This window comes from Mytilus edulis, chromosome 4 (genome assembly GCF_963676685.1).
Source record: "Mytilus edulis chromosome 4, xbMytEdul2.2, whole genome shotgun sequence".
NCBI lineage: Eukaryota > Metazoa > Mollusca > Bivalvia > Mytilida > Mytilidae > Mytilus > Mytilus edulis.
In genome coordinates, this window is record NC_092347.1 from 94,742,423 (window position 1) to 94,770,378 (window position 27,956).

Sequence of the window (27,956 nt, forward strand, 5' to 3'; positions counted from 1 at the left end):
ATAATAAAAAAAAAGTTGTTCTTCAATGAGTCTTTCTGGGTGTATTGGGACATTTGCTGTTTGTCAACATAAAAAGACAGCCATGGGTAAAATCAAAGGGCTTGCATAAATAAAATGCGTATGTTAGTCGACTTTTTAAATTCAATAAACGGTCATAAATCTGACAAGTTCGTGCTTGTGTTTCAATATAATTCAGTCATGTTTTCTGTATCAATGGTTTCCACGAATCTTGTGCTTTGGGTATCATTTACAGTTTAATTTTCCTGAGACAAAGTCATTGCATAAATAAAAAAGTCCACAGTTTTCTAATCACAGAAATTTGTGACATACCGCGATTTGCAGTCTTGGAAACAGCGTTTTTCTCGTAAGACCAATATTTCATGTCATTCTCGTTATCAATCTTTACTCTCGAAAATGATGTTGTCATCATAGAGCAGCGGAAAGGTCGACTTAATCATTTTGGTTAGATTTACTCGAGGTACAAAACCGAAATTTGAAACAGGAAGCATTGAATGAAACGAAATTTTAACGGTTAATAGTAACGGGAATGAACAAAATCCAGAAATCGTAAATTTGATAAAATAAAAAAATTCGGGGCAGGGCGATTTCAGAGGGGCGGGCGGGGATGAAAATCTATCAATTAATTTTAATTTGCCTAATAGATTTAATAAATGGTGAAATACTGATTGTTTACCTCTCAGTAACTGTTGTTTTTGTTGTAAGAATTGACTTTCTAACAAGGCAACTTTCTGTCTGTGTGTATCGGCTATCTGTTTCATATGTTTCTCCATTCTCTCTTGCTGGTTTTCCATGAACTGTCTCTCCTAAAAATAGGATATACAGTGGCAAACATTAATAAGTTTTCCATTAATATTGTTATGTTTTTCTTATTTCCAATTATTCATACTAGTTACCAATGTTTGTGTAATGTTGACTCAAACTTTTAACAAATTACATGTAGTACAGAGACAAAAGGTATTACCAGCATATATGTCAGTCTTCACTATACAGATGATAATTGCTCCATGTTGAAGTCTTTGTTGTTACTTTCACACACCGTTTTAATGGACTTTATCACAAATTTTCTACTGCCTTGTATACAATTTAAAAAAAAAAAAAAGTCAACAAAAAATTTCAAAAAACCACAGCACACATGTTTTTCTTCTACTTATGTATGAGGTACATAGAATTAGCTGTGATGACAAGTGCATTTAATTTTGTATTTAATTTATCTCAAACATCTTAAATACTATGTCCGTGAATGTTCTTGACTCACATTTCACTTCAAAATGCCAGTAAAAAGTTGAGCGAGGAGAAGAACATTGGACTAGTCACTATTTTCACTACACCAAACTAAAAATCCTAAAATAATGCATTTCTTTGATTATACATATTACAAAGAAGTACAGAATTTTTCTTATACTTGATATTTCAAGTGCTTTATCACATGATGTTTTACCTTATCAGCCAGTTCTATCTCTTTCTCATCTTTACGTTTTCTCATAGCTTCTTTCTTGTTATCTTTAGACATGAAATCTAATTCTTGCTTTAGTAATTTCATTTCTTGTTTCTGTTGTTCTTTAAACATTTTAAGTTCCTTTTCCTATAACATATGTATGTACTGATATTTAGAATAAGTAATAACATACAACTTAAATAAATCATATATCCAGTGAGACATGTCACCAAACCTAGGCACATTATTCTGACTCCCAACCAACCAGTCTTTGCTATCACTCGTAAATGCCATGTACAAGAAAATACAAATTTAGACTTTCTACCAAAAGATAACTTAGTCAGTAGTTGTTTTAGACTCTTTCTCATCATTTGCAATATGACAAAACACAACCATACATAGATTGTTGCCTCACATTCAAAAGTACCTTTCATGTCAATATTTTAGTTTGTATAATATTTATATTTAACCTTGAAAGTTTAGCCTTTAATGTGTCGTGTGTGTGACTTGTTGTATCTAGATATAATTAGCGTCTCTTTGATATTTTATTAATAACTATTGTGATTAAATTTTCCTTAGATCCATCATTATGTTAATTATAAATCTCTCTACTCAATGGAAATTGGTTTTTCTGTCTAGTAGAGTGAGAATGCAAAGACTTTATTAGATTTAAAGAAAAAAGCTTAGAATATCAATAGTCTTTCAAACTCAATGAAGTTTCGCTGTGTCATCTTATATTATGGCTATCACTCTTCAATGAAATTTAATTTTAGAAAGTCCTTTTTATTTCTGTGTCTAAACATGATTAATTTGACAGATGGGAGAATGTATTTTTTCTCTTACTTATGTGAACCCAACCTACAAAAGCAAAGGGTGGAATTGCATTGACAGGTATGATTTACTCCTCTCATATACCACATTGGGATATAACTTATGCAAACGATTGCAAAACATATCGTGTGTACACACTCAGCTAACAAGGATAAGACAATGTTGTATGAGTTTGTATGAGCATAATTAGTTTTGCCTTTTTTCAAACTTGACACATTTAGCAGCACCCTATCATGTTTATGTATTTCTGTGTATGCATGTTTATGAGATTTACCTGTTCAATACTAGTGTCTTTTACAGCACCTTCCATGTATGTGTGTATGTGTGTGTATTATTTTACCTATTAAATCTATATGTTTAGTAGCACCTTTTATATGTGTGGGTGTATAATTTTATTCTATTAATTATGTTACGTTAAGTGTTATGTTAAGCGTTACATTAAGCGTTACGTTAAGCAGCACCTTTCATGTTTGTGTATTATCTTTATACCTGTTCACTCTTGATACTTATAGCACCACTTTTCATGTTTGTGTGTGTGTATGTGTAATACTTAACCCATTCAAGCTTGATACTTTAGAAGCACCTTTCATGTTTGTCTGTTTGTTTGTGTTTGTAATATTTTACCTGTTCAAGCTCATACGTTTAGAAGCACCTTTCATGTTTGTGTGTTTGTGTATGTGTGTGTAATGTTTTACCTGTTCAAGCTCATACGTTTAGCAGCACCTTTCATGTTTGTGTTTTTGTGCGTGTGTGTAATGTTTTACCTGTTCAATATTGATACGTTTAGTAGGGCCTTTCATGTTTGTATGTTTGTGTCTGTGTTATTTTACCTGTTGAATCTTGATGTGTTTAGCAACTGCTTTCATGTTTGTGTGTTTTTGTGCGTGTTTATATTATTTTACCTGTTCAATTTTTATACGTTTAGCCGCACCCTTCATGTCAAGTTGTTGTGACGACTCAGCTTTTTCCACTTGTTGTTTCTGTTGTTTAGTCAAGGTATCCATATCTTGATCATAATTCTTCTTTAAATTCTATAAAACATATGTTTGAATTTAAACTTTAAATAGAATTACCACATGTATTTATCTGCAAGAACTAAACAGACTTATCGAAATGTTTTCTGAATATTCATCTGCTTTTGAAAAAAATGTATTTAACCCATATTTACTGATTTGTATTATGTATGGTAAAAATAATTGTATTTCATTTATAATTCTTAGTTTTGTTTTAAACACTTCAGATTTAATTTATTTCTGCATGTTTTCAATCTTTATTTCTGCATGTTTTCAAACTTTCTGGAAGTAGAAGAATATTCTCTGAAATGAAAACTGATGAACACCCCTCTCAAACTATTGAACACAATGGAAGATTACAAACCAAAATACTTACCTTACAATGAAATGACCAGACCCCGTTGTATTGGTATTTACCATGTTTACTGCCATATATAAGGGGTTAGATATACCTACCTGCATGTCATAATCAAACTTCCTTTCTTGAGTTTCTCTAGCACCTTGAGATTTGTACACTAAATCTTGGTATTGTTTATTTTCTTGCTTCTGTAACATCTTCAACTCTCTTAAATCTTGTTTTCTGTTAAATATTAAAATATATAAATAATTTATTATTCTAGCAAATATTTTAATATTAACTAAGCAATCAAGTCATTAGTGAAACTCTTAGTGTATTTTATCATGTTCCATAATTATCTGTAATCAGAATAAGATGGGTTTACCACTTGTATATAAAGTTATGAAGGGGTATAACTCAAGAACAGTAAAAGTGACGCAACCCAAATTAAAAATTTATCTGTGTTTTATGGTAATGAGCATTGTGTACAAGTTTTATATTTTTTGGTTGAGGTAAACTCAAGTTGGCGAACGGAAATTTTATGGGACTAACATACAGACAAGGACACATTTAATGCCCCCTCAGCTATGGAAAGGGTATTAAAAAAGAAAGTTTAATCAAGCTTTTGCTTATTTTGTTTTAGCAATGAAAATCACATGCAGTCATGAATCTTGATTTATAGCTGGAAACAAGAAACCCAAATCCTTATAATCCTTATGAAACATTTATGTAAGATAGTAATTGGCATTTTAGATTTACCAGAGAAGTTTTGGTTTCAACAACTGATATAGAACAGACATTTCCAAATTTAGAATCAAATTGACCACTTGCAAGAAAATCAAGTATTAGTTCATTTATAAAAAAAAAGAAGATGTGGTATAATTGCCAATGTGACAACTCTCCACAAGAGACCAAAATGACACAGAAATTAATCCTGTTTATTCAAAAGTACTTTTTGTCAATATGTTTTTGTACTATTGAGCAAGTTCAAGGCCACAACAAATCAAACACATTGACTAGAGAATAATATTGAATTAAAGAATCGGATACAGTTTTCTGCCCTTCCTTCTGCAAAATTATGTCATCAAATTAACGTCAACTTTTTCATGCTGTTCTTTTCCCAAAGCTCTTAAGAAACCACTGCATCTAATATTTATACAACAATTACTGGCTACTGAGAAAACCACTGCATATAATGTTTATACAACAATTATTAGAAATTTGCTGTTTTATTTGCATACCACGGGAAGAAAAGATATATTTTCTACACATCTTTGCAATCAATAAGGGCTGGCTGCCAAAAGTCAAATATTACATGGTATCATTAATTACACTTAATTTGCTTATAAATGACATTACTTAAGTCAAGTTAAGACAAGGACGTTATTGGAGAAAAACTAAATGGGGGGGAACATTTTCTATTTTTCTGAAACTTATATCAATACCTTGCCATAGAGCGCCACAGAGACTGAAGTATAATTAGAGGCTTATATTGTCATGACTTTGTAACACATCAAAGATACTATCTATTTATTGAAGTTATTACATGTACAGTAAAGTTATATTGGTAATGTTGAGCTTTATGCTGTCACATCTTAATTTATTATAATCAAAATGATTCAGATTTGTTGTCTGCCAGTCCTTTAATTATTCTGATTTGCTGTATCAGTGATATTTTATATGTCTCCCATTGGTACCTTTAATTATTCTGATTTGCTGTATCAGTGATATTTTATATGTCTCCCATTGGTACCTTTATTTATTCTGATTTGCTGTATCAGTGATATTTTATATGTCTCCCATTGGTACCTTTAATTATTCTGATTTGCTGTATCAGTGATATTTTATATGTCTCCCATTGGTACCTTTAATTATTCTGATTTGCTGTATCAGTGATATTTTATATGTCTCCCATTGGTACCTTTAATTATTCTGATTTGCTGTATCAGTGATATTTTATATGTCTCCCATTGGTACCTTTATTTATTCTGATTTGCTGTATCAGTGATATTTTATATGTCTCCCTAATCATTGGTCCTTTACTGATGTTTTCTGGAATTTTCAACAAGCTTGAAGGTTCTTTGCCCCCAACCCCACCTATTATAGTTGTGAAAGCAACCGCCATTCTTTGAGGACACTATACTTTTTTAGAACTGCCCAAACTAAACTGGGTTGACAGCAGGGAGTTCAACCAAGCAGTTCATGGTCAATGAACTCTGCCCAAATAAGTTTTTAAGAGAACTGTTATGCCCTTTCTCAAGTTCCAAATCAGAAAAAAGAAATAGTTTGGTCAATATTTACCTCTCAAGGTCTTATTTAAATAAAAAAATAGACAAAAATTTAATATCCATTTTCAGTAGGTGTGGGTTAACACCCACTACAAAATACCTGGAGAAAATCTCCCACCCCAATGCCATCCCTAAACAATCTCAATACATAGTTAAATAGATAAGCATCATATACAGCATCAACAGTCAACTATTTCAAATATGTTTTCCAAATTGCCTAATTTTTCAGAAATGTCTTGGTGTCGAATGAATTTAAGAAATCTTAACATTTTCTGTTAAACGTTCACAAATGAACATGCACAGGACCTTAAGAAAAACTGCTGGCCAATGAACTAAGAGTAAGCCTATATTTTGAGCATTCATCCTGTCACCTTCTACTTAAACATTTCCATATCATCTCCTTCCTTCATCTGTATGGCATCCCTCTTATTAAAGCATTCATCTTGTCAACTTCTACTTAAACATTTCCATATCATCTCCTTCCTTCATCTGTATGGCATCCCTCTTATTAAAGCATTCATCTTGTCAACTTCTACTTAAACATTTCCATATCATCTCCTTCCTTCATCTGTATGGCATCCCTCTTATTAAAGCATTCATCTTCACCGACTTATCTACTTTTTTTATGTACCAAGAAGCAAAATAAATATATTTCTGGATCTTATTTCACCTATAAATCTCTTATAACAAACAAATCCAACACCCCCTCAGTCATGACATTTCCTCCCTCTATATCAGAACATACAGTTATTTCTAAGAAAATTTCCATTAATCTTTCCTTAATAGAATCAATTTACAGGATAAAAGCTTTTTTCTGTCCTTATCAGCAGTGACCAAATTCTAATAATGTTATCATTATAATGACAGTAATTTGAATTGGTCAATTTATCATATGTCCACTAATACTTATAAGGTTTATACCGGTGACATAGTGGACAATTATAACAACCTCTGTGAATCAATAAGGTTTATACCGGTGACATAGTGGACAATTATAACAACCTCTGTGAATCAATAAGTTTTATACCGGTGACATAGTGGACAATTATAACAACCTCTGTGAATCAATAAGGTTTATACCGGTGACATAGTGGACAATTATAACAACCTCTGTGAATCAATAAGTTTTATACCGGTGACATAGTGGACAATTATAACAACCTCTGTGAATCAATAAGTTTTATACCGGTGACATAGTGGACAATTATAACAACCTCTGTGAATCAATAAGGTTTATACCGGTGACATAGTGGACAATTATAACAACCTCTGTGAATCAATAAGGTTTATACCGGTGACATAGTGGACAATTATAACAACCTCTGTGAATCAATAAGGTTTATACCGGTGACATAGTGGACAATTATAACAACCTCTGTGAATCAATAAGGTTTATACCGGTGACATAGTGGACAATTATAACAACCTCTGTGAATCAATAAGGTTTATACCGGTGACATAGTGGACAATTATAACAACCTCTGTGAATCAATAAGGTTTATACCGGTGACATAGTGGACAATTATAACAACCTCTGTGAATCAATAAGGTTTATACCGGTGACATAGTGGACAATTATAACAACCTCTGTGAATCAATAAGGTTTATACCGGTGACATAGTGGACAATTATAACAACCTCTGTGAATCAATAAGGTTTATACCGGTGACATAGTGGACAATTATAACAACCTCTGTGAATCAATAAGGTTTATACCGGTGACATAGTGGACAATTATAACAACCTCTGTGAATCAATAAGGTTTATACCGGTGACATAGTGGACAATTATAACAACCTCTGTGAATCAATAAGTTTTATACCGGTGACATAGTGGACAATTATAACAACCTCTGTGAATCAATAAGTTTTATACCGGTGACATAGTGGACAATTATAACAACCTCTGTGAATCAATAAGGTTTATACCGGTGACATAGTGGACAATTATAACAACCTCTGTGAATCAATAAGTTTTATACCGGTGACATAGTGGACAATTATAACAACCTCTGTGAATCAATAAGTTTTATACCGGTGACATAGTGGACAATTATAACAACCTCTGTGAATCAATAAGTTTTATACCGGTGACATAGTGGACAATTATAACAACCTCTGTGAATCAATAAGTTTTATACCGGTGACATAGTGGACAATTATAACAACCTCTGTGAATCAATAAGTTTTATACCGGTGACATAGTGGACAATTATAACAACCTCTGTGAATCAATAAGTTTTCCTCTTCTACTTCTGTCATTTCACATTTCATAAAATGTTGTAACTTTAGAGCTGGCATACAGTTGTTTGTAATAAATTCAATTCCTTTATTTTCTTTATTTTAAAGAGGAATTATTTTTTAGCAGTTAAAACCCCCTATATTGATGGATAAAACATCAACATCAAAATCCAAAACTCTTGAAATTGGTTCAGTTAATATTCCAGAATTTTGTGCAACAACTATTCGTTTTGAGTGGATTTATTTTAATTTTTTTTGTGTAACAAGACTTTTTTTTTAGGGCAAGCATACTTTTTTGTTTAATACATTTATTTACTTTTTAGGACAAGCAATCTTTACTTTTAACTTAAAACAATATAACATGTTCATACAATGACTACAGAAAAGTACATATGTATATACATATATTTCCAGTAAACAAATATTGTAATAGATATGAGGCTATACATGGAGTTGATAGTTTTTTGAAGCTAAATGGTATTTTGTAAGCCCAGAGTACTAATCACAGGAAAAGGAATTCACTTGAAGGTCCTTACTTAACCTGGAAAAGGGATAAGTCTTTGAAGGCATTTAAGCTAAAAAAAAAAAGATGACTTGACTAGGTCAATTTGTATGTTCGCATATATTGGACATATTCTTCAAAACGGGGTTACAAAACCTTGGTATTTCATTTAAGGGATGCACAGACCATCAGTGATGTTCATAACCCTTGGCATGAAGTAGGAAATCAATGGATTTCAAATGAAAATTCAATTATCTGATGGCAAACATTATTTCTAACAATCTTAATTATTTGATCTTGGAATGGATTCTGCTATATTCATACTTAAGGCCAAATTAATTAACTAATACTTTTGGAAGTTAAATATAATTTCTACTTAACTTAAAATCCTTTCTATCAAATAACTGAATTAACAGTACAGAAAACTTAAAATTTCACTAAAATTGTGTTGCATTTAGGAAATTGTTATTTATCAGCTAATAGAATCTTGCAAATCAGCTAAAAATTGTTCATTTCCTTCATAAAACCAGAAACAGAACTCTGTGAATCTTCGGAATTTAAAGAACATTATTATACATACATATACAAAGACAAATTTCTCAAAATAAAGAGAATCTAGCTTTTAATATAAATTTAAGTCTAAAATCTGAAATCATTGGAATAGATTTTCTGAGAAATCTGTGAATGTAGTAATAACCTATTAACATGAAGAATGTGTTTTCCATGTAGCCTAAATAACATGCTCTAACAATGGTTAACATCTCCCAGAACTAACACGTACAAAGTATCTCACAGAACTAACATGTACAAAGTATGTCCCTACAATAAACTGACATAACCAGGTGTGGATGTATGCTGTAGATTTACATAATCCAATCATGGCAACTAATGAAAAACTACAGGACAGGGCAATAAATACCTCTCAACAAGAAACAAAGGTGATTTATCATTGACATTTGTCCTAGGCATTTGACACCTCATTAATTTTGACATTTTGTAATACATCATCACAATTATAACCAATCTATATGATTAAGGCCTCAATCTAGATCAATGATTGTTGATCAGAGATAATAGGATATTTAATTATTCACTAAAAACAAGAATATTTACACCACATGACTATAAAATCTCTTGCATTAATTTTTTTATTAAAAATAACTGAACTAGCAGCCAATGACATTCGATCTTACAATTTACTTGTGAAAAGTATACTTCAATATGCAATCTGATTTCTACTTTGAACGCTTCAGGACTGCCCTTTCCTATACTGTAATACATTGGCATCAAGTGACTTTACTCTAACATTAATATATCTAACAATGTCTATTGTAGCAGTACATGTGTACTGTCATGACTGTACACTATTTTCGACTGGAATACTTCCAAAGATAATAACAATTTGGTCTGTAGATGAAAACAACATTCAGACATCATAATTTTATCCACAACAATTTTCTCCAGACTTATTTTTTTCTGAACAAAGTCCCATAACCACAACAGGTCAATCCGTCCCTAAACTAAGACAAGAGGAGAAAACATTTAGAATCAAATTCTGAACTCAACTAAAAAGTCTCTCAAAAGTAACATGTAGGTCATGATGACAAAAATTGTGTTTCCATATAATACAATATGATAAATGTCATTGATCAACTTCTATTGACACTTGAAACAAGAGCTTTAATGTAAACTAAACCAGTTTCATACTGGGTTAGCATGATAGAATACAAAGAAAAGAAATTTAGATAAACATATGGATTTTTCCCCACATATTTATAAAAAGTTGCTCAACTATAAAATGTAGGTCACAGTGATTCATTCAATAAGTCTATGAATAATTTAACTTACTTAAAAAATTCTATGAATGGTGTAATCTAATTAGAATCAGAACAAAACTATATCAATAATATTCCATACTTCAATCAAAACTTATAGCTATTCTATATTGCAGCATACAATTAGCATAAATCTCAGACTAAAATCTATTATCATAATCCAATACTAATTTCAAATATCTTGTTGAAGTTCTAAGATGCTCACTATTCTTATCAGTATTTATAGTATTTTGGTATTTTCAGTGACTTTTACTTATAATAATATCATTTAAGCATGTGCAGATGATACAAAATGTAAAATTCTGTCTTTTCTCCCTATACTAAAATTGTTTTAAAATAAATTATGAGTGAAATTCTAGTTAAGACTATTTATTTGATTTCTATTTTTTCTTCCAACCTTTAACATTCTCACCTGGTCATATACATAGAGTAGTAGGTATCCAGTATAAAAGTAACTTTATCCGATACAGTTCCACGGAAATCTTCCTGCAAGGCATTCATTACATTTTCAGAAACTTCCAATTTCTGGTTTTTGTTTTTTGATGTCACATTTTCAAGATAATCTATAATTTTTGTCAAATTATCTTCTGAAACAGAAAATGTATTAAAAGGATCCTGCTCAGGATTATCTTTCCACAACGTAGTGCTTATTCTTATTGGAAACATTGCGAGGGCATCACAATCACTGGCTGAAGTGCTTGTAGATAACATAGAAGGAGTATCAGAATTCCTCCTGGCATTGGAAATGTCTATCTCATAATACAAATAGTTAATGTTGTCCAAGTTATCTGGACCAACAATAAAATCTACCCGTGAGTCCTCCATTGGTTGATCTGTTATCTCCACACCGTTTTCTACATTCCGGTCAGCAGTGGACAGGTCAGTGTCCTTATATGAGAATCCAGTGTCTGTATTATCAAACAAATCTAATTCTGTCAAGTTCCAAGACTGATCTGACATAGCTTCTGCCATGATAAAGTTCCCTTTCCTGAGCTCTAATGAATGATAAAAGTCTATTGTAATGCCAAAGTACTTTATGTCGCAGTTTCAAGAGGTATCCATGTCTCTCCCAGCCTGGGTAATTGAGACGATCATAGAAACCACTGTATTATTTCCATTAAAAACTGATCCTGATTATTTGTCTAGATCAATTACAAAAGATCACAACATACAAAATAGCTAGACCAATCAATGATCACAACTTTTTCAAAATATACAAAATGCTTTTACTTTTTTCTGGATTATGTAATAGTGACTTCACCTCCCTAACCCTTTTGGCTCTGTATTGTTATAGATTTTCCTTCAATGATACTAAATTATATAATCAGTTATTTCCATGGTAATTTTATTTACAAAAACTGATGCTTTCCTATCAAATGTTTAATAGAACATCTCATCCCCTGGTTTTATTTTGCATAAGCAAATAAAAGATCATCATTCCTCTACTTAAGTTCTCAGTTTTATTAAAAACTTTCAGTTAGGAATATTGTCAAACAACTTCCCAATGATATTCAATTCCTTACATCACAGAATTTAAAATGACTTCATTTCCATAAAATCTATCCAATATATTCCATTCCCTAGATCTGCCAAGTGAATTATGACCGTATAATATGTCTCTGTCCAATTTAGTCAAATGCTAATAAATGTTTCCATATTATCAACCTATGAAACTTCACTATCCCTTTGATCAGACAGTATAGACTACATGTACTATTCGTGGACGTAAAGACAAGTCGGAATATTACAAAATGTCCTTCCTTTCAATCTGATGAATTGCTTTGGAAAATTCTACCAAATTACAATGTATTTTTATCCTTCAATATTTTGTTCTCCGTTAAAACATTTGATAGAAATAATCAAACCAAAAATTATTCACTACAGCTTGTTCAATATATTAGGAATAGATCAATGACCATTTATATCAACTGGTAAACAACATTCAAATCATTCCAAAAATAAATCAATCAAAGATCCTCCTTTGAAGAAAATCCACTAATGAAAGAAATCAAATTCAATTCTGTAAGGTGAATATCCTCTGTAGCTTTTTGTCTGAAAAAACAGCAAATTATTCCAAATGTTCTCTAAAAATTGACAACTCAGCAAAAAACAGAATTATGTTCCACTGCAGCCTAACAGAACTAATCGACTTCTGGATTCACTAGAGACCTGAGAACCTGCATTATATTATCTATAATATGTGTGTATTGTCCTTCATCACCAATTAACATTACTATTATATAACATATCTCTAGAGCAGAAATGTCACCATCTCTCTAGCCAACAAATGTAAACCTCATGTAGATACTGTCTCTCTAGCTTACAATGTAAACCTCATGTAGATACCATCAGAAATGTGACAACCTCCGCATTACAAAGCTGGTGTTTTTTCTCTCTTTGATCAGTGACAATTTTTCAGCTGTTTTGTCTTCCTAATCAGGGTTGTCTATTTTTCACATAAATTCCATTCATGATTACTTAACAATTATTATACAATCGTCATCCCCCACGCCAGACTTTCTTGTTAGTCCCTGTCACTTCTAATCACCATCACAGTTAAGTGCCAAAAAGTTAATTCACAATATTATTATTATTCAGCGACGTCGCCTACTTTTGATCAACTATTGATTTTATAGAAGTAATTTGAGATTTTCTCATTTGCTAGCAGTCTTCAGGTGTGCTATAATTTACTGCCTACAGTATTCTCTGTTTGGTGATATCAATGATTTCCTTCATTCTCATTATTATAGAATCCACTCGCTTTAAATGTTTATTGCAGTCTGCATTAGATTTTTTATGTCTTTGTTGATAGCTTTACCAAATACAGCTTTTATTTTCTCAACAAATTTGTTAAATTCTTACTAAAAACTGTTTTATTGTGATTTCTATTCCAGTTTTCCTAGTTCATTAGTTTCTCAATATTCCAATAACACAGAGTTTTCAATTTCACAGAATTTACTATTTCAGACTGTCAAATTCCAAACATGTCCATATGAACAAAGTATATAACACTTATGGTTCATAGCTATATAACTTCTATGAAGTCAGATTCCAGTCTAAACAACTTATAATTATGAAGTATCTACTGTTCTAAATAAATCTATGAAGACCGATTTGAGTCCAAACAACTAAGTACTAGTATCCACATAGAACAAATATCTAATCCACAAAGAACAACTATCTAATCCACATAGAACAACTATCTAATCCACATGAAACCTATGTAATCGAGGCAATAGACCCTATACCACATGAAACAGGTGTAATCCAGGCGTAAGACCCTATGACACATGCCTACCCACAGGTCCAGTACATGTGTATTAACATCCTTGTACTGTATGGTATAATGACTAGATGTGATTGACAATAGTTCAATACATTTGATCTATCATCATAAATGTCACAGATATAAAAACACCTATTATCTACTGTCCTTTATACTGTCCATCATTCATACTAATTAACTCAGGACAGGAGAAACTGGAAATGACCAGTGATGGTCACCTTTTTCTAATAACATTTGGAATTCTCAATAAAAAAAAAGAGAGATGATGTGTGAAACTAAATGTCTGAATAACCAATCTCAGATAAAAAGTTTATTTTAACTGTGTAAAAACAAAAGGTTTAACAAAAAAACAGAACTTGTATGTAAATATAAACTAGAGGCTCTAAAGAGCCTGTGTCGCTCACCTTGGTCTATGTGAATATCAAACAATGGACACAGATGGATTCATGACAATATTGTGTTTTGGTGATGGTGATGTGTTTGTAGATCTTACTTTACTAAACATTCTTGCTGCTTACAATTATCTCTATCTATAACAGTACTTTCTGTGGAAAATGTTATTGAAAATCTTCAAATTTTAAGAAAATTGTTAAAAATTGACTGAAGGGCAATAACTCCTTAGGGGGTCAATTGACTATTTTGGTCATACTGACTTATTTTTAGTTCTTACTTTGCTGTACATTATTGCTGTTTACAGTTTATCTCTATCTATAATAATATTCAAGATAACAACCAAAAACTGCAAAATTTCCTTAAAATTACCAATTCAGGGGCAGCAACCCCATAACGGGTGGTCCGATTCATCTGAAAATTTCAGGGCAGATAGATCTTGACCTAATAAACAATTTTACCACATGGCAGATTGCTCTAAATGCTTTGGTTTTTGAGTTATAAGCCAAAAATTGCATTTTACCCCTATGTTCTATTTTTAGCCATGGCGGCCATCTTGGTTCGTTGGCCGGGTCACCGGACACATTTTTTAAACTAGATACCCCAATGATGATTATGGCCAAGTTTGGTTAAATTTGGCCCAGTAGTTTCAGAGGAGAAGATTTTTCTAAAAGATTACTAAGATTTACGAAAAATGGTTAAAAATTGACTATAAAGGGCAATAACTCCTAAAGTGGTCATCTGACCATTTTGGTAATGTTAACTTATTTGTAGATCTTACTTTGCTGAACATTATTGCTGTTTACAGTTTATCTCTATCTATAATAATATTCAAGATAATAACCAAAAACAGCAAAATTTCCTTAAAATTACCATTTCAGGGGCAGCAACCCAACAACGGAATGTCTGATTCATCTGAAAATTTCAGGGCAGATAGATCTTGACCTGATGAACAATTTTACTGTGTGTCAGATTTGCTCTAAATGCTTTGGTTTTTGAGTTATAAGCCAAAAACTGCATTTTACCCCTATGTTCTATTTTTAGCCATGGCGGCCATCTTGGTTGGTTGGGCGGGGCACCGGACACATTTTTTAAACTAGATACCCCAATGATGATTATGACCAAGTTTGGTTAAATTTGACCCAGTAGTTTCAGAGGAGAAGATTTTTCTAAAAGATTACTAAGATTTACGAAAAATGGTTAAAAATTGACTATAAAGGGCAATAACTCCTAAAGGGGTCAACTGACCATTTGGGTCAGGTTGACTTATTTGTAAATCTTACTTTGCTGAACATTATTGCTGTTTACAGTTTATCTCTATCTATAATAATATTCAAGATAATAACCAAAAACAGTAAAATTTCCTTAAAATTACCAATTCAGGGGCAGCAACCCAACAACGGGTTGTCCGATTCATCTGAAAATTTCAGGGCAGATAGATCTTGACCTGATGAACAATTTTACCCCATGTCAGATTTGCTCTAAATGCTTTGGTTTTTGAGTTATAAGCCAAAAACTGCATTTTACCCCTATGTTCTATTTTTAGCCATGGCGGCCATCTTGGTTGGTTGACCGGGTCACCAGACACATTTTTTAAACTAGATACCCCAATGATGATTGTGGCCAAGTTTGGTTAAATTTGGCCCAGTAGTTTCAGAGGAGAAGATTTTTGTAAAAGTTAACGACGCCAGACGACGACGGACGACGGACGACAGACGACGGACGACAGACGACGGACGACGGACGCCGGACGCCAAGTGCTGAGAAAAGCTCACTTGGCCCTTTGGGCCAGGTGAGCTAAAAAAGGCCTTTTTTATATTTATATAGGAGTTCTGTATTTTTGTCAAAACTTTTTTTTACACAGTTAAAATAATATATTGCTATGTCTATAAGTATTGTTATCTAGAAAGAACAAGAACTATCACTATCTGCAGTTTACATAAAGTATATCTGTTTTGCCTCAGAGAAAATGGAATTCAGTTCATACCTATATGTACATGTATTCTATAATTTGCATTTATCACCATTTACGATTATCTAATTTAAGGGGATAACTTAAATCTAAATTTTATAAACCCTTTCCTCCATTGACATTTTTTTTTTACACATACCTGATTCGCATAGGATTTTTTTCAATTAAAAAAAATCATCAGGTTTAAAGTATCAATGCATTGCAAAAAGGAATATTTCATCAATGAAATTCCAGTCAGATATTCTCTTGAATATCCTTTTTATATTAGATACAAATTTTATTAGGTCTGATAAAGATTTTTCCTAGGTAAGATGTTTCAACTGAGGCACTTCACAGGCGTCAAAAGGCGTCATTATGGAGTAAAGGGGGTGGCGTCAAAAAGCGTCATTATGGAGGAAAGGGGGGTGGCGTCAAAAAGCGTCATTATGGAGGAAAGGGTTATGGAAAACAAAATCTTTTAATGTCATATAATATAATCCTGCTGACTAAAACGCTTTTAAGGATCAGCATGAACAAAATTAGCACTTGCAGGAGTAATTTTCAATGTGACTAAAAATAAATAAATGAAACAATTGTTATAGAAAGAAATCTAATAGTTTTAAATTTTCTCCAGCAAAGATCCATACTGTCCCTCATTTCCTTGAAGCAGATGGTATAAGCAATGAGAAACATTCCTGTAATGTTATATCACCCAAACATTCCTTCTCTATAACATTGCTATTGTGTCTTGTCATATCAATGTTTGTATTCCAGTAAACAATATAATATATAATACCATCAATCTAGACATTATGTATTTGTTTTATAATGACAAAATTATTCTAAAATTGTACAAGAATCACTTCAGCAATACTCATGGTGTTGTAGTGTTGTTGTAGCAACAACTTCACAAAGGTATTTTAATTTGTTTAAATTCTAAAACAGATAAAATATAGTTGGAGTAGGAAACTGAATTGTTAATTGTGAATGCTTTTTTAGAAGGAACATATCATTTAATTAACTCAGTGTCCAATATATATTTGTGCATACAAATTATTAAGAAAAACTGAAATCAAGAGGTCCCTTAACACATTGTTTTTGCATTACCTCCTTTTTATCAGAAATTAAATAAAATCTTATTTATTTCAGGCATTCAACTCTACTGTACTATAACCATTTCCACCTATAATCATGAAGTATTCATCACCAGATTAAAAGTATCGGTAACCAATTTTTTTACAGTATCCTTCATTTAGTTTTCTGTCAATTTTAGAATTCACAATTGATGCTATGAATACTTTTGTGCAAGGGTAGGCGACATATATGACAGATTTTGCAAGTATGAAATGACAGTGTTTTCTATCGATTCATTAGATTTGAGATAACAATATTGTATTTTAAGCTCAGACAACATCAATTGGTGATTTGATTGTCGCAAATACCAGTTTTCTGACTTCACTAATTAAATTTGCGACCATTAAATCACCAATCTCTTAAATTACAAGTGATTCCTGATTCATCTACCAAGTTTCTTCTGTTTATCAAATGCCAGGAAATTATTTATACCTGTTTGAATATAACTCAGAACGGGAAAAAATTATAGCGTTGTGTTGCCCGTGACGCTGAAACAGCATGGGCTGAAACAGCATGGGCTGAAACAGCATGGGGAGAACACTTACTGATATACTCATTTAAATTGGGATGAAATCATCTTTATTTTCTTAGGATAGTGTTGAAACTGGTGAAGACACGTTACATGCATGCAAATTACTATGGACCTTAGGATACCAATTTTCACTGATTTCCTTGGTATTGATAGAACACGACTTTAAATGCTAAAAAAAGTTAATTTTTCCATAGGCTTGTATGCTGATTTTGGCAAAAACAGTGAAATCAAATAGCAATGAAAATATTATATCACACTAGGCAGGTGTGAAGAACACAGGTAAAAAGTAATTGGCTATTATTAGCCAATATTTCCTGGAGGCATTAAACATGTTAAAAGATAACAAGGTAGACCTTCCAGATTATCATACTATACTTGAGTGGCAGTTTTTTGTTAACCAGAAATGCATTGCAAAAACAAGATGGTGCAAAGTGGCAATACAAAAAACCCTATTTGAATGAAATGACCAAAATTATTCCTTAAAAAAATAATGTTTTGACCATCATAGTTCCCAATCTTCAATTTCAGTCAAACTAGTTTCAGTTTGGCATATATGACCATTTTTGTACTCTTGGACTAGATTGTTGTCATAGAAAACTCTTGTCCGTTTTCCACCCCAACCTAAATAACCCACTTAATACGGACATAACTAACCTGTCGTAAAAGTCCACTCTTATCCTGTTTTCCTCCCCAGCCTGAACAACCTTCTGGGTAGTACTCGTGACAACAACTCCATCTTTCATATATCTTCTCGTCTTTGTCAGGGTTCGATACTGACTTTTATTCTCCTGGAAATCAAAACAAAAACACATTTTAGCAGATGAAATACATAAATTACTGAGAAGCACAACCATCACTTGATCTACACATATACAATGTATTTATAAGTATAAACAATATTATATAAAGAGACATATCATAAGATCTACATGTTGAATCCATTCCTAGCTTTGAACAATTCCCCTATGAGAGTACAGGTGATTTATCTTGTGAATTTAGGAAACAGGAATAACTTTTAACTGTTACCAATTTAACTGCAACAGATGCACATTTCATAATTAATGTCTAATCAGTAATTTCTTTTGCCAAATTGTATACAAATTTAAAATCTAATATAATTGATTGATTGATAGGTGTTTAATGCCACTTTCAGCACTGTTGTTCTATTTCGTGGTGTTTTGTTTTTATTGGTGGAGGAAGCCCAGCGCCTAGAGAGAACCACCGATTTTGGAAGGAAAACTGACAGTCCTAGTCCATTAAAGTTGGAGCCCAGGATCGAACTCGCAACATCAGTGTTGACTGGCTTGTGATACAGTTGTTTAAGGCCCATCTAATATAATTGATAAAGAGCAGATATAACTGAAAAGGACCAAAAATATTGTCAAATCAAAGCAATGAATCAAAGCTACAAATGTATGGGAGTAAAGCCTTCTATATTGTCAATTAGTTTCCTAAGTTTTAAAACAGTCAATTTCAATAAAACAATATCCATATTTCCATGGCAACACCCAAGTACTGGGCTCCTGGGCTGTATAATGATACCCTTGAGGAAATACAATCCACCAGCAGAGTTGTTGACCCAGTGGCAATACAAATAAATGATTCCATTTTTGCTGTATGGAGGCACATAATAACAATTAATTTCTTATTAGTCATGTTATATAGTAATAATTAATATGAAACCATCAAATTACTAATTGTCAATTAGAATTTTTTTTATGACACATTATAAATAATCTACAACAAATGGAAGTTTTTAACAACCTTGACTCTATTAATCTACCTGCATATACATAACAATTTATTGGCATAAAAATGGTGCAACAGAAAAGGAACTTACCAACTGAAGCATTAATTAATTATAAACATCATTCCAATACCTACATCAATCCAAAATCCAACCAAAATCTTAACTCAGTTATATTGAGCATTTATTTAAAGCAGTGCTCCCTTATAGTATTAACAATTTAAGGTTTTTCTTTTGTTCAATAACAAAGGGTATTTTTTCCCATACTACAGTACTGCAGAATACACATGGTGTCAGCATGTGACCACAGATAACCACTTGCATCAGTAACTAATTGGATATGAAAACATTTACTTGATGATGACAAGCATAATTGATCCAGAACCTACATAAAACAAACAATCTACTTAATATAATAATGTTGGCATTGTTTACGTAAATAAAACCACCTTATCATGTGGTTCTACAGACACAATGCAGGTGCTAGTAGTTCTGTATTACTGCACGAAAAGTGGAATGTAAAACATGCACTTCAATTGTTCATTTGGTTACAAAAATTCCTTTCATCTTACACAAATTGTTTAAGCTTACAATTGAATAAAAATAAAAACAGGAAACAACATATCTAAATTTGAAAAAGATTTTGTCAAAGCGTGTTAATGACAATGAACAGACAGTTTGGCAGCTACCTGCCCCAGGCCATTCATCACCAAATCAATAAACAATTTTTATTTCAAAAATCTAGTTATTTTTTTTTTAATGTTTTAACTTCCACGGTCAGGATTATTTCTCTTGTTTTATTTGAAGTATTCTCAAGACCTACAGTCTTAGATGCATGATTTGTTTTTATTAGTTCAGTGGCTTTCAACTAGCTGTCAGATAACTGAGAGTACTCTCAGATCTGTTCCTAATGTCTTTTTGTTGTTGGGATGTACAAGTACCACGGCCACGGCCACTTGTATTTTTGTCCATCAGATGAGTTATGCCTTTTTCAACTGATTTTTATAGTTCGTTCTTATGTTGTACTGTTATACCACCGTCCCAGGTTAGGGGGAGGGTTGGGATTCCGCTAAAATGTTTAACCCAGCCACATTATGTATGTATGTGCCTGTCCCAAGTCAGGAGCCTGTAATTCAGTGGTTGTCGTTTGTTTATGTGTTACATATTTGTTTTTCGTTCATTTTTTTTATATAAATAAGACTGTTAGTTTTGATTTGTTTTACATTGTCATTTCGGGGCCTTTAATGGCTGACGATGGGGTATGGGCTTTGCTCATTGTTGAAACCCGTAGTACGGTGACCTACAGTTGTTAATTTCTGTGTCATTTTGGTCTCTTGTGGACAGTTGTCTCATTGGCAATCATACCACATCTTTTTTTTTATCTTTACTTTATGTAGTTTTCAGATAATCTGCTTATAATACACCATTTGAGCTTGAAAGTATCGAAAAACACGTGTCTGACAGATCAACATTACATGTTATCAATGTCAAGCTGCACAAAAAATATGAAGTCATTCTGTTCAGTAGTACACGAAGGGATGACTAGAATATGAAGTCATTCTGTTCAGTAGTACACGAAGGGATGACTAGAATATGAAGTCATTCTGTTCAGTAGTACACGAACGGATGACTAGAATATGAAGTCATTCTGTTCAGTAGTACACGAAGGGATGACTAGAATATGAAGTCATTCTGTTCAGTAGTACACCAAGGGATGACTAGAATATGAAGTCATTCTGTTCAGTAGTACACGAAGGGATGACTAGAATATGAAGTCATTCTGTTCAGTAGTACACCAAGGGATGACTAGAATATGAAGTCATTCTGTTCAGTAGTACACGAAGGGATGACTAGAATATGAAGTCATTCTGTTCAGTAGTACACGAAGGGATGACTAGAATATGAAGTCATTCTGTTCAGTAGTACACCAAGGGATGACTAGAATATGAAGTCATTCTGTTCAGTAGTACACCAAGGGATGACTAGAATATGAAGTCATTCTGTTCAGTAAGTACACCAAGGGATGACTAGAATATGAAGTCATTCTGTTCAGTAGTACACGAAGGGATGACTAGAATATGAAGTCATTCTGTTCAGTAGTACACGAAGGGATGACTAGAATATGAAGTCATTCTGTTCAGTAGTACACGAACGGATGACTAGAATATGAAGTCATTCTGTTCAGTAGTACACGAAGGGATGACTAGAATATTAAGTTCATTTAACTAAAGTAATTCTGCATCATACATAGAAATGTGGGATTGAACAGTTTAAATTAGTTTAACAAACTGACAATTATAATTATTGTTTATTTGGTAACAAGAATGTGTCCACAGTACACGGATGCCCCACTCGCACTATCATTTTCTATGTTTAGTGGACCATGAAATTGGAATAAATTCTCTAATTTGGCATTAAAATTAGAATGATCTTATCAAAGGGAACATGTATACTAAGTTTCAAGTTGATTGGACTTCTACTTTATCAAAAACTACTTTGACCAAAAACTTTAACCTGAAATTTGCACTATCATTTTCTATGTTCTGTGAACTGTAAAATTGGGGTCAAAACTATAAATTGGCATTTAAATTAGAAAGATCATATCATAGGGCACATGTATACTAAGTTTCAAGATGATTGGACTTCAACTTCATCAAAAACTACCTTGACCAAAAACTTTAACCTGAAGCGGGACAGACAGACGAACGAATGGATGGACGAACGAACGAACGAACAGACAGACGGACGGACGATTGGACTTCAACTTCATCAAAAACTACCTTGACCAAAAACTTTAACCTGAAGCGGGACAGACATATGTACGAACGGACGAACGAACGAACGAACGAACGAACGAACAGACAGACGGACGGACGAACAGACGCACAGACCAGAAAACATATTGCCCCTCTACTATCGTAGGTGGGGCATAAAAAGAACTTTTAGGGCTTTTCAATATATATGATTTTCATCTGTTTTTTAGGAATGCATGATTATATTATCTTTCACAAATTTTAAAGAATCAATGCTAATCCTCAATAGTTTTATAATAAAGATTTTGAAACATTGTCTTATAATGTTTATTGTCCTCACACCTTTTGACATATTGTTGGACTTATATATGTTGTTTATCAATGATTTACACCATGATACTATAATGGACTTGTGTACCACTTCTGGTCAAAGTTATAGGTATGTTGTTCTTATGATCAATAATTGTGTCATCAATAAGATCAATCAATCAATGAAATCAGTTACAACACACTTATCTTGTCATAGAACAATGTGACAACATACTTCCTCCCTAGGGCCTCAAGGGGTATTTCAATATTGAATACATCAGATCAAAGGCCCCTTCAATTATCATCAACAAAATACAATCACAATCAAGAGAGAGACAACAAATTTTCTAATCAAAGAAAATAATATCGATTTCCTTTACATTTAAGAAGTACATTTCTGTATAAGAAGAGCCGTCATAGCTATTTGATAATCACAAATTGTTTAACTGGTAAGGCATAACAGATATTTATGATCTTAAGCTTCAAATGTTGAAATCAGCATTTGAAGGTGTCAACTCTCCAACTAAAGTACATTTACATGTTTATTCAAATGCACTTACAAAATATCCAAATCAAGGGGTACAATCAAAATCACGTGATGGATATACACACACCGGAAGTTACAGTCGAACTCGCCGCTTGAAAGGTTAGTAGTTGCATTTTCTTGTTTATATCAATTAAATTTTGATTAATAAGTTGGCACACCGAATGTCGGATAGTATGTAGTTTTAAAATACACGCTTGTTTTTGCTAGAAAGCGAGCAGTTATTGCAAACACTTCGACGGTGAAATTTTGGAACTGTGTCGAAGTGTTAGCATTAACTGCACGCTTTCCAGCAATGATAATTGTGTATTTCAAAACTAGATAGTATCCTACATTCGGTGCACTACGTTATTTATTAAATTTTAAAAGATATAAACAAGTAAATACGACTACTTACCTTTCAAGCGGTCTGCTCGACTGTTGCTTCCGGTGTGTGTATATCCATCACGTGATTTTGATTGTACCCCTTGCAAATGTAGAGAATAAGATGATGGATACTGCATTAGAATAGTACATAATCTACACATATATTGTATTGAAAAATTCTGCTAAAAAAATATTATTTTGATTCTTTTATCGTATTAAGTATGCTATACAACATGTAATAGGCAAAGGAGTACACTTTATATGTGGTATGTAAGCTTTACAATATATATGTGTACTGTACAAGCAAAAGGAAATAGGATATAACTCAATACATCAATAATAAAGCAGGGATCTGGAAACTTATATATAATAGGGAGAAATCAAAGGAATAATATAGAAAATAACTAGCTTATGAACTGAATGTTTTTCAATAAAAGAACAGATGGAATGTCTCCTGTGTTGCAAATGTTTTAGATATCCAAGGTACAAGGACAATTTTTTTTTTTAAAAAGCCCCCATTTTTTTATGTTCTTTAAAACATTGATATCTTTTAAAGAGAAATGAAGGCTTCAAAATGCCATCTGGCTTTGTGATTTTCATTATAACTTATATTTCCAAGGGGCATAATCTGAAAATTTCTTCAAAGTAATGGCCAAAGGATCATTTAGTCTATATTTGGTTCTACTGTGATAGTGGTAGCCAGGATGGAGATGAACATTCTTTCAAAATAGGACAATCCTATAGAAAATCAAAATAGCCTGAGTTGTTTACTTGATTTGTAGATCAGAATTTATTTTTTCATCAATTTTGCTTCTTATGGATCAATTATTATTTATTTGTATCAAGATTAACTACAAAAATTAATAAGATATTTTCTTCAACATTAAATTATCTAACACATTAAATGGATTGCAGTAAATAGTTACTTAATTTGCATTTCCCTTCTATGAATAATTACTCGTCATGACTGCAATGTTGGTTTGATATATACCAATAAGTAACAAACTACTTAAAACCAAATATTTTAAGTTTGATGTGAATGATTCATTAGTTTCCATGGCCATGATTAAGATTTTTCAAACAAAAATAAAATAGTCATTTTAGGATAATAATTACAATAAAAGGTCAACTGACATTTTTGTCATTGGACTTATTCAAACATATTTTGTTCTGCTTGCATTGCCAAAGACAAATCACTGTGAACATATTCCTTTTTTGATTTTTTGACAAAAAGAGCAAGATATGTGTAAACCCTGAAATGTAGAACATCTTAAACGAATCATTCTGATCATATAATTTTCATTATAAATCTTTTATGAACATTCATGGTCAATCATGGAAATAAATTATTACATTGAACATACATTTTCTTAACAAAAACAACCAAAGTGAAACAGGTCATAAATCTTAATAACAGACAAAAATTCATCATGCATTTTAGTGTATTTGGATTAAATGTTAATGGATATTTCATTAAAATATGATGTGTGGGGCTTAAGAAAAAGGAGGAATTCCCAAATACCCCTTTAACCAATATACTTTTTTTTTTATAGCAATTGTGCATACGGTGGCACAGACATATGATGTGATTAATTGTAACCCATTGGAGGATTCAAACACTAAAACAGGTTTTCCCACATTCCCCCTTTTCAACATCGTCATACTAGTCAGTTTTGCATTTCATGCAACGTTTCCAACATGTTACCCAGTCCAAAAAACATGAAATACATGTTACCTTCTCATACTACCTAATAATCTTTTAAATGGATTAAAGGATGTGTGTTAGTGATAATCATTGTTCTGATTTCAATGATTTTAATGTTAAATATCAGTTATGGTGATGAAGTGGTGAAATAAGAGTTACATAGAGTACACTGTTAAGAAGATTTCAATCAAATATACTCACTTTTCTCGTCTAGAAAAATAAATTGGTTAGGTGGTCAAGCATTTATTATCACATATATATAACAAGCATTTCAGTTAATATACTTAACAACCAAAGAAATGCACCACCTTCATTTACTTCTTTTCAGAGCAAATGTTTCTAATTTTATACAACTTTTTAAAAGTGATTGAACCATGTTTCTTGGTGTTATAAACATAAAATACTTGAAAATTGCTAGGAGATTCAGTCTCACAATAAAATGTTGTTTTCGATGAATAATTTGAAATTGACTTTAACATCTTTTATATTATATTTTCATTTTAGACTCTTTTGGATGTCAATAGTCCTTATGAACAATGAATTAAATGCCCTGTTATGCTTGAAATATACAAAAGTTGTGAAACTTTTAAGCAAAAACAATAAACTGTGAAAATACTATATACAAGAAGAAGTGGTGCATTATTTGTGCTGCTGAGTATAGTTCAGCATTAATCATGTTTATTGAAAGAAACAGCTAGACATTCTGTATGAGCAAACTGAAAAGTACCAGCCAAAAATAAAAGCTTGAGTTAGGTTACATTGCAAACTGAAATTCAAAGCATGAACATGATGAAAAGACTGTAATTTATAAAGTTTGGTGAAATTGTGTGTAAACAAGTCAGTTAAAGATCAAGCTACAACCACATCCACGATCTATAATCTGATACTTACACTTCTGTTTCTTAAGTGTCCCTGTGCTTTATTTCTAGGTTTCCTTGGTTCCACGATGTCCATGCTATCCTCGGTATTGACACTTTCTGTGTCAGACTTCTGGTCATTGTGACCTTCTTCTACATCACATGAATCTAGGTCTGTTTGGGGAACGTTTGGATCATTTTTCTGATTTGATATGGAATTAATCATGATTTCATTTCCTGACGTGTCTTTTACACCTGTCACATGACCATTTACAAGTACACTATTTCCTGCAGGCGGAACAGACTGTCCATTTATTGTTATAACAGATATATTTTTACCTTTACTTTTAGAGTCTGATTCTTTTTCTTCAACCTTTTCAGATTTTTCATCATCACTTTCAACTTTGACCTTAATTTCTTGAACTTCCATTTCTTGAGGAGGTTTTGATACTATTTCTGTTTTAGGTTTATCCCCTGGTTGTCCAATCTCGATACGTGTCACACTATTAGTTTTGTCATTACCTATACTTTCATTGTCCTGAGTTTGTTTGGACACGTCAGTTGTTTCACTTTTATTATCAGAGTCCTGTTTTTCTTCCGTTTCATCTTTGACCTCGTCTAATTCAAACTCGATGTCTGTGACATCATAAACCGACTCTTCATTCTGGTCATCTCCATCCTCTTGTGTTATGACATCCTTAATGGCATCAAAAACAACAGCAGCTACCGATGGCTCTGTCTCTGTTGCTCTAATTACTTCATTAATTAGATCATCTACGATTTCATCAACATCGTATTTAATTCCATCTTCTACAGGTTTAGATATGCTTTCATTCTGTAAAAAGCAAATAAAGTATTAATCTAATAAACATTTTTTACATAGATTAGACTGTTGGTTTTCCCCGTTTAAATAGTTTAACATTTTTAGGGCCCTTAATAGCTAACTGTTTCGTGCGAGCCAAGGCTACGTGTTGAAGACAGTACTTTTACCTATAAGGGTTTTTCTTTTACAAAATTGTGATTTGAAAGGGGAGTTACTTCATTGGCACTCATACCACATCTTCTTTTCTCTACTAATCACTATTTAGGAATCTGTGACACTTGAACGGTTGAATTTATACATGAATCACTTTTTCCTTTGTGAACATGAAGAACACTACTTGAAGACATGCAATTTACAATTATTCCTTACACCAAATAAAGTGGATCTAGTATGGCTTACAGTATCTGATAAAACTACATTAACCAATGAATCATTAAAATGTGCCCTCAGTTAGATGAACCCTGCCATACAGAAAGTACGCCTTACAATCATTCCATACACAATAAAATGAAGCTAAGGTTAAGTGATCCCTGCCAGACAGATATGTAGACATTGAAATGATAATAACATAGATAGAGTAAAATGTTACCTGGCTGGTATCAGATTTTTCATCACTGCTTGGTCCCAGACCTTCATCAGATGATTTATCTTGGTCTTCTTTGGCAACTTTCTGTGGGCTTGCTTCTGGAGATCGTTGAGGAGATACTTGTTTTGGAGGTGTGGTCACAGGAGACCGTTCAGGAGAGGGGGCAGGGGACTGTTTGGGTGAAGGTTTAGGAGACACTGATGGTTCTGGTACCACAGGCACTGGGTCAACAGGCTTTTCTTCTTCTTTTTCATCAATTTTCTTCTCTTCCACAACAATTGTTTCTTTCTTTTCTTCAACCACAGGTTCTTTCTCTTTTTCCACTGGAGCAGGTTCTTTTTCTTTTTCCACAACAGCTGGTTCTTTCTCTTTTTCCACAACAGCTGGTTCATTCTTCTTTTCAATGACAACTGATTCTTTCTTCTCTTCAACAACTGATGTTTTCTTCTTTTCCTGTAAAATAATGAAACA

At 32.5% G+C, this 27,956-nt stretch overlaps 1 protein-coding gene across 1 annotated transcript in view; it reads right to left on the bottom strand.

Moving 5' to 3' along the window:
- Nucleotides 1–27,956, bottom strand: part of LOC139521107 (serine/threonine-protein kinase 10-like) — a 71,238-nt gene that overhangs the window by 16,297 nt on the left and 26,985 nt on the right. Inside the window, exons 10-16 of the mRNA XM_071314386.1 lie at nucleotides 27,489–27,938; nucleotides 26,111–26,911; nucleotides 18,450–18,583; nucleotides 3,757–3,880; nucleotides 3,190–3,318; nucleotides 1,460–1,603; nucleotides 695–824 (exon numbers count right to left, since the gene is read on the bottom strand). Of these exons, the coding sequence (XP_071170487.1) occupies nucleotides 695–824; nucleotides 1,460–1,603; nucleotides 3,190–3,318; nucleotides 3,757–3,880; nucleotides 18,450–18,583; nucleotides 26,111–26,911; nucleotides 27,489–27,938 (1,912 nt within the window). The remainder of the gene's footprint in view (nucleotides 1–694; nucleotides 825–1,459; nucleotides 1,604–3,189; nucleotides 3,319–3,756; nucleotides 3,881–18,449; nucleotides 18,584–26,110; nucleotides 26,912–27,488; nucleotides 27,939–27,956) is intronic.